This window comes from Eufriesea mexicana, unplaced genomic scaffold (assembly GCF_001483705.2).
Source record: "Eufriesea mexicana isolate 0111107269 unplaced genomic scaffold, ASM148370v2 scaffold10327, whole genome shotgun sequence".
NCBI lineage: Eukaryota > Metazoa > Arthropoda > Insecta > Hymenoptera > Apidae > Eufriesea > Eufriesea mexicana.
Window position 1 is genome coordinate 253,705 of NW_016917985.1, and position 12,609 is coordinate 266,313.

General features: G+C 44.7%; 1 protein-coding gene across 1 annotated transcript in view; it reads left to right on the plus strand.

Annotated features, from left to right (window-relative positions):
* The first annotated feature begins 1,578 nt into the window (after positions 1-1,578).
* LOC108553373 (calcium/calmodulin-dependent 3',5'-cyclic nucleotide phosphodiesterase 1A) overlaps positions 1,579-12,609 on the plus strand; it is a 91,571-nt gene continuing 80,540 nt past the window's right edge. The window contains exon 1 of the mRNA XM_017908241.1: positions 1,579-2,570. Coding sequence (XP_017763730.1) covers positions 2,387-2,570 — 184 coding nt within the window. The 5' untranslated portion in view covers positions 1,579-2,386. The remainder of the gene's footprint in view (positions 2,571-12,609) is intronic.

Consider the following 12,609-nt stretch of genomic DNA (forward strand, 5'->3'; position numbering starts at 1 on the left):
CCAACGCAGCGGTTAGACCTTGCGTTTACCATCACCCGCTGGTACCCTCGCGACGAACGCTCATCGATACGCAACTGGGTACATTCGTGAACAGCGGTCACCCCAAAGATCAATTCTCCGAAAGCTTTTCGACCAACCAGGGAATCTTCGAGTGAACGTTGACGATCAGAAATGAAATGGATCACGCTCGACCGTTCAATCACGACGACCACGTAACCGGCACCGATGCTTTCAGCCGAGTTTCCGAAGTTGCCTTATATTCGCGTGCGTTCCTTTAACGGCGTCGCTTTGGAGCACGAGAGAAGGCAATAAATCGTTGCACGCGTAACACGTACTCCGTGGAACTGCATGAGAAAGATTCGGAATCAGAAGAACCGGTTGCCCAACGTCTATGATCCCGTGAGGTCGTTTACTCGCCGGGGTTAACTAGTAATCGTGACCGAGAGGTCAGTGTTCGTGGCATAAATTTCCGCACCTAGGGAAACCCTATTACAGCCACGCGCGGCTTGGGACATTGTCCAAGGTGCAAAGAAGAGAGGAAGAAAGGAAATAACGAGGGAAGTTGGTCTGTTTGTTCGAACGACAAAGCTGTCGGTACCCTGGAATCCGTAGATTTGCTTGGGAAGGTGAGGAAAAGCGACATCGATGGTCCGCGTAACGAGAGCCTAGCGCGTCGTTGGCGCGTCGAAGAGACTGCGGAATCCACAGGTCGATAAATTCGAGATCAACGACTCGGACTTTGGGAAGCGACCGAAAGTTGGTCGAGGCTGGAATCGTCTGTCGGAGGGAGCAATTGGTCGAGAGAAAAATTGAACAAACCGCGTGGGACGATGGTGGAGAGAATCCTTGGCTGAACGGTGTCGTGACAGAGACTCCGGTAGCACCGGAAGTTGGAGAATTTTCCGCATTCGTGGCGAGTTGATTGGACGACGAATCGAGGCGATCGGTGAAGAGCAAGCTGCGACAATTGTTCCTGGATCGATCGGTGGAAGGTAATTTAAAGGGTTTCGGCGTAATTTAAAGAACCCGGACGTAAACGAGCCCTGAACGGGACGCGACACGCGTCGGGGGGAAAGTTTCCACGGCGAGGAGGGACAGGGCGATGCCGGTAATCCGAGACCCTTCGCTGGAAATCAACACGGCTGAAAGCAATTCCAGAAGATAAACAAGTTCAGTGGGAAGCACCGGATGCACTGATTGTCATTGAAGTTGATCAAACCTCGGAGTAGTTTAATGGCCACGATATCGGCTTAACGGACGAAGCTCGTCTCTGCGATATACCCTATAGGAAAATCGCTATAGTTGCAAGCCTTATCTTCCGATAAAGCACACCGTTCGAAGAAATTACGTTGGACGAAGACGAAGAAAGGTGAAGAGGTACGAGGAACGATAGACGGAATTGACATAGTCAAAGAGGAAATGCAATCAAAGATTCGAGAGGCCGCCGAAGAAAGTGACACGTGAAACGCTGTAATCCGAGCTGGAATAGAGACAAGCACGCAACAGTGTGCCCGAAGGAGTCTTCTCGAGTCTCTTCAGGGACGTCGAATTACTCGACGTATACCGAGAACGCTCGAAAACAAGGGGAAAGCCATTATCAAACAATTGCTCTACAAAGACGTGGCTTCTCCGTTTCCCCGTGTACGTCAGTCCGGGCATAGTCGTGTCACGATCGAAATCCGCGGGATCTCGTGTCGTCCACGGTTCAACTAATCCTTCCATGTTGAAACTTTCGAATCCGTAGACGGCGGAAAGGAAAAGGTGACCGATTAAACCGGCCTTGGGCGTTGGATTACGCGAGTCTCGTCGATTGACCGTGATTAGAGGTATCGGCTCGCGTTCCAACCACCTCGGACGAACGAAGCCCGAACGAAACCCGAACCAAGACACGAACGAAGACCAAACCTAGAAGAGGAGAAAAAAGAAAAACAAACCGAACGAAACGAAATTTCCGTGTATCCCCGCGAATGGTACGACGCGTTCCACGGTTAAGAAATAAACAATCGAAATTCTTAGAACCTTTTCGCGTGGAAGCATCGGAAGTCGACGGCTGAGGTAAACAGAGCGGTCGTAGAATCGAAATTTCGCGAAGAGAAGCGAGCGGGGGACAGTGACGCGTCGCGAGCGTAATCGTTTCCGCGCGGCGGCCAGTGAATGACGCGAGTGGGACCTGATAAGGCAGCAAAGGGGGTGTGCGAGCGAACGGCGATGACGAGTATCGAATTGTCAGGGCGTCGCGATAAAGAGTTGGCCACGATAATAGAAGCCGGCCGGAGATCGTCGCGTGGCTAAGCAGACACTGGTTAGGCGGTATGTCGCGGAAGTAGGTTTTCTTTCTTCCGGCTGCTGCTGGAGAAGAGACGAACAAGTGGCACCGAAGAGGACGATGATGTCTAGACAAAGCAAAGACCCCGTGCAGAAGTGCCACTCGGACCCGGGTGCTGCGAGTACCGGCGGTACTCCTTGCAGCCCTGGTAAGCGAATTTCTCGCAGACTGGTGCCAGGCATTCCGAGCTCCTCCAACACGCGCAAGTGTGTTCTCACCTTGGACGGGTATAGCTATGTGATCGGTGAGTACGGAACCTCGATAAGATCCAAACTCCTATCGTCCAGCCGGGGGTGGTAAGGGTCGCTGGAAAAAGAGAGAAAGGAAGCAGCTCGGCTTATCTTCCGTTCTCGATGGGGTGGCGCGTACAAAGTATTATCGTCGTTATATTATACGACCCCCGTTGGGGTTAACACCCCTTGTTCTACTCGCAATCTTCCCATTTTTTCTCCATCGCTGATACGGCCACGAAAAGTCTCGAGTTCGATCGGACAATCGATAGACGATCATCCGGAATTTTCTCCTATTCCAAATCTCCCCGGGACCAAAGTTCTCGGTAAACCGACGCGTGACAGTCCTGGGTCGCCGAGATCATCATTTTTCCTACATTGGCAAAGCTTCTTCTTCTTTATTGCCGTATTCCGTGCCATCGACGTTCCTCTATGAGGCTCGTTTGCAAAAATAATCAAAAGTTTACCACTCGCTCGAGGTTCACGCGAGGGCGTCTCTGGCGGTTTCGCTTCTACGGCTAATTATTCTTTTTCCGCAGCGAGCACGTTCCGGCTGCCGCCGCGACGTCAGCCTCGTGATTCCAACGACCCCGTAAATTGCGTGTTCTCGCGTATACCTAACCGCGTTGCACCCCACCTTTAACCCTAATTAAGCGTGCAGAGGAATACGCGTGCACAGGCGCGAAGTTGAAAAGAGACACGGCGACTCCGAAATGAAGAAAGGGGAACAAATGGAAATGAAAATAAAACTGGAAATAAAAATGAAAGGGAAGAAGGAAAATACTGGGCGAGCTTAATTAATCGAGAGACGCGCCACCGGCTGAGTAGAGACGCGCCAACACCTATGAATTACTCGCAGCGTGTTCGCGCCTGGATTTCGCATTGAGTCGCGTAGCGAACACGGTCCATTCGTTATCATCGACCGGGTAATCCGTTGTTGGACGAACCCCCAGTGTCACTACGCGTATTTCGACATTATATCCGCGGAACTTTGGTCGATTTGAAAATTCGTGCGAAATAATTACTTACCCGAATTCGTATTCGCTTTTAAATCCGCAGCTAATGGTTCCGAAGCATCGAATCGATTTTGCGGCAAGCTTATCGTTAGTATTTCCTGCACGCGTTGATTAGCTTCCTATCGTTTCCTGCAACCTTGTAATATCTGCGTCGATTTTTATGCCAGCCCGTGTCCAATCCGATAACCGAGCGTTTATTTATCAAACGAACGAAATTTAATATCGACGCACATGGAATCCGGAATAAGAAATTATTAGTACTTGTTACTCTTTCGATACTCTTCGATGTTTAATAATTATTTCGTGCATCTCGCGTCCTTTGTTCCATCGGATACATCTTTGCCTCGGTTTTAACGATATTCGCGTTGAAATTTCATTAACTACGAACAAATAATACACAGCTTTCGGTATTTATCTCGTGAATCCTATTATTCGGTTGCAAAAGTCAAGTTATCCCAGGATATTTCCACGAAGCGAGGTAATAATTCCATCTCGTCGTTTAATCGAATAAACATGCCCTTATCGAGCGCACGCGCTTCACGCATAATTCACAGCCAACGTTTAGATTTATTCCGATGTTTTCCCATGTTCGCGGTCGTTCCCGAAATTTTTCTTCCGTTATCCGTAAACAGAGCGGATAAACAGGAATATCCGAACGCAATCGGCACGTTCGAACTTTTTCGCTCTTCGTCATCCGCTCTTGGGGGCGCGTCAGAGTTGAAATACGACCGACTGTGAAAGCAGAATGCTCGTAATTTTTGGCAAGATTCGTGGCGCGGGGTGTAACTCGCGGCGAAGGGGTGGCGAATCACGGCGTATCTCGGGAAGAAGGAAACGCGGCATTAATGTCACCGTGTCGACGCAGCTTAGGCCAACCCTCGAGCCCGGGTGGAAACTGCCATTGTAACGGAACGAAGCATTCTTTCTCGGTTGGAATCTATCGGAGACGAGCAGAAGGCTCGTTCGTCGCGTTCTTAATTCGCTTAGAGTTCATTTACATTGAACTTTGTGTTCGAAGCAAATCTATTTACGACGCGCGCGCAGCCATGTCGCTGCGATGGTAACAACGTTCCCTCGACTACGACCACGACGATGAACTGCACGTGTTCCTCGTTAAAACAGAAGGACAAAAAGGAGAAAGAAGGAAGGTGAAAGAGGGGAGAGAAAACAAGCGAGAAGAGGCCGAGACGGGAAACGCGAGATAAAGGAGAAAAAGGAAGAAAGGGAGGAGAGGGGTGGAAGAGACATTTGCATCGCGTGCTACGTACCGGGCGAGAAATTACGAGGAAATATTTTCAAGAACCTACTCCGTGCACGAAATTACGAATCGCCTGAAACGAAGCGATTTTATCATTTCTACGCGCGTTAGTGCGTTTCGAAATTAGCTCGTCGCAGTTTTCTAATACTCTTCAATCTCTTATCACGTCTCGGACACGTTCGCTTCGCGATCGTCCCGTGATCCATGCGTTCTCAACGACCTGTCTGTCTTCGCGTTAATCCTCGAAGAAATCAACCCTTACGTTATCTAGCTGTTGCCTAATTAACAGAAGCTCTAACTATAAACATCGAATAGATGCCTGTGTTTGAAAAGTACGAAAATTTTTAAAGACCATGGTATATACAAAGTGGCCAAAATCTTCGTCACTTTGGCACGTGGAATATTTATCTATTTATTTGACTTGTCAGTCTCCATTTAATTGTCGCTCGTGGTAAAATCACAATTATTTGCTCGGAGAATGATAGAAAAGTTATAAATAAAAATAGAAGTGGAATGTGGAGCAAGATTTTGGGTATCTTCGATTTAGAGTGAGCATAATTTTCAAAGGGTTGTACAAAATATGACGATTGAAAAGCTATTTTATACCTAGTAGCCGATATTTAAGTTTTGCACGAAAACAAGATTGTCAGAATTAACTATAGATTCGGCTACAGCAGAAAATAATGAATTAAAATAGCAGATAACAGTGTATTTGTTTCACGTGGGAACTTTCTCCTTAGCAGTTTATCAAGTTAGGAGTTGGCGAGGACCAGATGCTTAGGAAGTCGACGCGTTATCCCTTGGCTCATGGCTACCGGAGGTGACAAGTTAGATAAATAAATTGCACTGTCGCCATCTAATTGGTCCATTCGGCTAAAATACGAAGGACAATTTTAACACCACTGACCCCAAGACATTTCACTCCTGGGCTTTTTCTGCTCGACATGGGCTAATACCACACATCCAGCGAAATTCCCAGGCTTTGTATACCATCCACAGTAAAGGGAAGTAAAACAAACTATGTAAGACAAAACGATCGATGTAACATCTATCGATACGAATTTTCGTTTCACCATCGATCCACGATTTATCTCGTAAAATATCACCAACTTTATCTTTGAATTCTAGTGAAAAATTAAATATAGCTAGATTTTATTCCTGTTACGGTATTCGTAGAATTAATTTAAAAACAGTGTCCTTCGAATCATAGGTATTCGATGATCCTACGGTATTCATAGTCTCAGCAACGATAATCTCATCGACTCTCAGCTTCTTCTCGATCTTACCCCTCTTCTGCTTCCGTGGTAAATCTGCTCGGAATCCTCATGAATCTGGCAAACGTCATTGTACATTTAAAAGCCAATTGTACCGAGACTCGAGTACCGTGTGTCATTTATTTCACGTTTTTTCGGATTCCTCCATTTTCCCTGGCGACGTTTCTTTCTTCGTTTCTTCCTTTTCTCCGACGAGAGTTCACCGTTGGCGCCACTGGAAATCCAGACGAAGCACTTCGCTGCGGATAAGCAACGCGCGAGTCCGTCAAGGATGCTGCTAAATTACGTGCACGAATTTACTAATGGCCCATCGAGCAATGCTTCACTGGTTTCTTCTCGCGACAAAATCTTCCATCATGTAGCGGATTTCGCTTCGAAAGAATCGAATCGTAAATTAATAATAAAGAATATTAATTCGCGATAAAATAATACGAGAAACGAACGTTAAGCTAGGAATATTCGGAGACAATCGTGAACCAGGAAATTACATGGGATTTTGAAAATGCATGGAAAATTGAACGTTAACAGATTTCTTCGTAGTACGCCAATTTTTTGAAAGGTTTTGCAATCAGAGTCTATCAGGTTCTTTTGTTATGTTTATATTTAAATTCTATAAGTGAACCCTCGTCGTGGAGAATAGGGTGGAAGTCGATGGGGATAAGGTCTGGGCAATAGGGAGAATGAAGTATCATAGAAACTTGTTCACGGAATCCCTTTCACGAAAGCGGAAGAGGGAAAGAAGTTGGTCGGTATTGAAAAGGTTGTACCGTGGTTCTAGAGTTATACTCGTAAATCTAAATGTCGTCACCGATGATAAGACTCATCGATTCACGATGTCGATATAAATTATGACGAATTTTCGTATCCCCTGCATTACTTAACATTACGTACATTACGTGATATCGAAACTCAGGGTATCGTTAACGAGCGATATTTGTCTCACAATTTTAATTTCAGATCGCTCGTTTATTACGAAAAATTGATTACCCAAATTGATCATAGGATAGAAAAGGCGAGCAGGTAACTAACGGATCTTTTTCATCCGAGCCACAACCTTCTATCGATTTCTTTTAACGAAGTCTTCGTCGACAAAGACGCGTCCATTATCTTACATCTTCCATAATCCTTGGAACCCACTTTCGCGTTCGCATCCTAGAGACCTTTCGTTAAAAAGCTTCCCAACTTCGAGAAAAATACGAAAGATCTACGAGATGCATATTTCCTCGTTCCAATCCCCCGTAAAGTGTCCATTTTTAATCCAAAGAGTCCAATGAGAGTTGAATTAAGGGAATCGATTAACGCGTTCGCCTCATTAAAGATGGTTCATCCGCGATTAAACGACGGGGTTCGTTATTAGTCGAATTATCGACGTTTCACAAACCTTTTTCCATAGTTCTTTCCTCGCGAGTTACTTTATTCGCGAATGTCGCGTCGCCTTTCCTCGAACACGAATTTCAGCTCGCGACGATTCGTGTCGCGATGTTACAGGCGAGAAATTCGACGACAGGATCTTGTATTCTCGCGATGGGATCCACAGGGATCCAGAATCGTGGCGAAGCCTATTTGATACACTAACGCGTTTCCTCTGTACTTGATGACAGCGAAGAAAAGGATCCTCGTGTTTTCGATGGGTAACGAAGTTAGGAAAGTCTGGCCTGACCATGTTTACCACGATCTCTCCGATTACCTTCCAACGCGTCTTACCAAACGTCGAAATTAATCATCGAAACTTTTCTCGCCCTTTTGACACGAACTGGGACGTTCTTAATTAGTTCTTGATGTACCGACACAAATAGTAGAGTGTGGCAAATAGGATACCAAAGGACCAAGATTACGTGATACTACTCGAGAGACGTTTCATCGACTATTAGTGGAATTAAAAATCGTAGGAGACGATTTTTAATGAACAAATTATAGGAACGCATTCGTCGATGCGGAAAAGGAAAGCCTAGATGTTGTTTCCACTCCTAGAGACATCGGGAGTCCCGAGTCAATGGGCGCCTGATTTATGTCTTTCAGACCAGCACTGCACGACTCGCGGACCATCTCGAACGTTTGGACTAGGCCCTAGAGAAAACAGTTCGTTCGTGACTAGAGTGCTGGACAGAGCTTTCAAAAGACAGATATCGTGTCCTCTATATCTATTCCCCTCGCGTAATAAAGCTTGTATTAACACGAAACGGTGCCTTCATTTTTTAACTCTTTGCTTGCCATGCCGAAATCACGTGTTTCGCTCAGGATGACAGTATTTTTATTATTCAAAGTATGACAACCATGACATCACAGGAGAAACCGTGGCCGGTCATATGCGACCAACGTGGCAATCAAAATGTTAATACTCTCGACATCCCTTCAAAATGTTCAATGGATGATCGACTATAGCGAGACTGTCTCTATATTGGACTTGAAACATAAACATCTACGCGACGATTACTCTTACTGAGCCATATACGTATCATACGTAATTGCACCGTGTTAGCTATCACGAAGATCGACGCCGCCGAGAGCGAGATCTCATTGAGAAAATTCTTCGCAGCTTCCTCTCTACTTATCCCTGCCTTCTTTCCGATGCAAGGAACTCGTGTGACTAGACACACTCCAAACTTTTAATACCCTTGTTACGAAAGTGTACAAGAGGCTGTTGTAACGTGTGAATCACATAGTACCAAGTTCAACGAAAATTTTAATTGTAAAATTTCATTCTTGTACCCTTGTATAACAACGTCGCGAAATGAAACAGACCGATATGCGTTTATTATATCATTTGAAATCTAAAACTTTCAGATGTACTAATATCATTTTTCTTAGTCACCGGTATCGTATTTTCTGTATGTATAATTTTGTGTCGCGTTACTCGTGGTCGTGGGAATGTCGAAAAATTCCATACGTTATTGTTAGAAGTGCACCAAGAGATATTTGTTTCCTACATCATTGGGTGGGGAATTTATTGCGATTTAAGTGACAAGATATTCGTGGCATTCGCGTTACACGCGACAGAGGTAAGAGGGATGGCACACGAGTACATGGAATTCGCGTAGTTGTTTATTAAGAGTTATATAAGCGCGTGTGATTATCACGCCATGTATCGTGCGGCTGCTTCATTTGTAACATCATTAGAGCATAAGGTCTACGCTTTTTCTCCTGCTCCCAAGAGTGGGTGGGCTGTCGATGGCGTAATAAGAGCGACTGTTGTTAAACCAGCTGGAACAAACAAGCAAGGCACGCCTTGATCTACGACTACGTGAAATTCGTGACATTTTCGCTGCAGCCCCTGCAACCTGATTATTCGTTAAATAATGCGACTTTTATTCCCGTGTTTTCTCGCGATGTTTAACGAACATATTCTTTTCGCATCAATTCATTCGCATCGTTCCTTTCGCGATCTTTGATCAATCTACCATTGCTTCCCGTTTATTGAATTAGGGGATGCGTTTTGTACCCCATTCTGGTCGATCGATTTCTGCGTTCGATTCAATGCTATAGAGAAATTCGAGGAATAATTTACGGGTTATAATTCAGGATTATTTATTACGAAACTTCCATTTTGGAAATTATAACGATCGTAGTTTCGAAGTTTTCACTCCGAATTATCGAAACAAACTTGCACGTTTGGCCAGTCTGGGTTACCAGTTCTCAGCGAAGTTTCTGACCTGGCATGATCTTCGCGCGTACAGCAGCTTCCAGCAGATATATTAGTCGGCGACTTTCAAATCTTATTAATGTAGACTGTCGTTCACCGAGTTTCGGCTAGCAGCACGTGAAAACTTTATTAATCGTGGTCATTAAGCTACACGCGTGTACTCGAAGCGAGAGAAAGGAGCGGATAATCCATCTAGGCACGTCCAAAAAGATACACGCGAATGTCTTTGAAACGATTCTCTGTTGGAGCTTTCGCTTAAGATACGGGCGCATTGCTCGTTGCCTTCTTAATTGGACCATCGTATCGTTAGTAGAAACCTTCGGGCTATCTAGCATGTATCGTTATCTCTTGTATTTGATTCTTTCCTTCTGCCCAGTCACGTTACCAGATCTCGTTTCCGAGCAAAAATATTTATACGAAATATTATTAGTCAACGCGAGTCCGTGTGCTTTTACCTACTCGAGTCTCTCGCTACTCCGAGTTAATTTGGCAAAGTTAAATATTTGAGACTGAAGCCAGGAGAATATAAGGCGTCGGGAAAGATTTGACTTTGAATTTTGAAATGGACGCCATTTATAATTTCCCGCGATTCATCCTGCAACTTCGAGTGACTCTGAGTCTAGAAAGTTAAAACGACTCGTCGCGAGTTGTTTATAGAACGTCAGATTGCCGGAGAGAGGCGATTAATCAAGACAGTCGAATAGCGAAAGTCTTAATGGTACTACGGTCTGATTTAGTAGCCCGAACTTCATTGTGAAATCTGATTATTCGCGCTGAACTTAAGTGGACTCAGCTCGTCGTAGATACGATCTTGTATCGTCCACGTTAATCGCGAGTCGTTATCTAATTTTCGTAAGCAGTCGTTCATCTCTGTGATTAACATCGCGTTTCTTTCGGGCACGAGAGAAACACGTAATAAGAAAAATCTGAAAATATTTCTTAACCTTAGAGTGACGCACGTCAAATTGACTCGAATTGACTGACACTAGCGGTGATGTACGTCAGATTGACTCTATTTCAATAGAGGTGATTTGACGTCAAGTTGACTCTGTATGGTTAATAGTGAGATCTAAGTATTTGGTAGTATACTTACAAGATCTAGGTATCTAAGGATTCGTCAAGTTGTCAAATCATTTATCCATACAGAGTAAATTTGACTTCAAGTCACCACTATTGAGAGGGAGTCTATTTGACGTGCTACCACTAGTGCTATGAAAATGGTAATCGAAGGTTAAGCATCGTATCTTATTGTATTGCCATAGCCATTTCAATTTCTATAGGTTTTCGATTGAATTATTCGATTGTATTGACATCTTCGACATTTCGTACTCCGCGCAAGGTGGCTAGAAAATGAAACTCCACGTTCGATCACTTGTCCTTCCGGGTTATTGTAAAATTAATTATGCATCGAGTATAACGCGACCCAAGACAATTGACAGACATAAAGGAAGACATGGGCGAGAAATACTTTACGCATGACAGTTTTACGAGATGATGACGTTGTCAAGCGAAGATCAGGAACGGTAATGATCACGCTATAGGCAACAGGACAACGTCACAGTTCCACTCGCATCGGTCAGTCACTTTACAGCTCTCCAACTTGCACGATTACCATTAGCTTCTTAACCCTGCTGCTCGTTTATTTCTTCTTCTTATTGCCCACGAGTATATCTACTAGCTGCCAAAAACTTATACCGGTTTCCCAGCTCCCTCTTCCCGGTGTTGGTTCTATAAAAATGAAGCAGTCTTGAACGACTCGCGAGTTTCGTTCTTCTCGAAGAAACGACTTACTCAGAGGTAAAAAATTATGCCTTTTATGAGCAGATACGTCTCCGATTTGCTCCTCGCCTGACACCTGTCTCGGAGAACGCGCGAATCTATCTGATTCGGTCGGTACGATCAAACTTGTCGAATTTTATGCAGATTCCATGATCGTCTGGGTATTCCTAGGTGACAAACGAGTAGCTTGTACAGTAGCGAAATCGTAATATCATTTGCATATTTTCACACGCTAGTTTCACGAGTTCTTTGTGTTCCCATTTCAGAATGTATACATATTACGTCATGAGCTGTATTTTGTGACAGAAATCACGTTATAAACGTAGAAAAATTATCTTCGATGCTCCACGTTGAACACAGAGATAGTTGGACGTTAGACGTTATTAGACTCACGACGTTATATTTTTCTAGTTTGAAATCGGTTATGGTTTACCATCCACGCGAATGTCGTTCGGCTACTCTCTCACGTAGCCTATTCCGGAGGAACGGTGTCGGTTCCAAACTTTCTATAGACATGGTGTGTACACACGCAGGATACACTTTGGCGTTTCCTTCTGGTTGATGCTTCAAGGGCAACACGATCAATTCACCGAGCAACGAGTGTGGACTGGTCGGATTAAATTGAAGGCTGCTCTGTTATTCGTGGACAGTCGTCTTGACCCCGGACGTTATCGTCGGATTCAATTTAGGGAGTTGATGCAGTCAAGTGAAACTATTCGGGCACAGAGGTTAAGGCTATTAGTTTACGGTGTGCACGTCGCTTCGTTTCGGTCTTCATCGTGGGGCAAATGTTGTTTCAGTGTTGGACGTCCTTCGTCGTTTCGCGGCTACCTCGACGTAAGTGTACGTCTCTTATTTAATCGTACGAACCAGCTATTTACGTTATCGAGTCGCTGGAACGTTCTGTTCGATATCGATTGCTCGGTGTGACAAAAAGGCTCGGGGGGTGGTGAATGTTCACCGGAGACTCGTTAATTTTGATTCACCGCTGAGGCCGTAGAACGAATCGAAGTCGAGAGAAAGTTTTAATCAACTTTTCTGATAAATACACCAAGAAGTTTCTGCAAAGCGAATTAATCGAGTGGT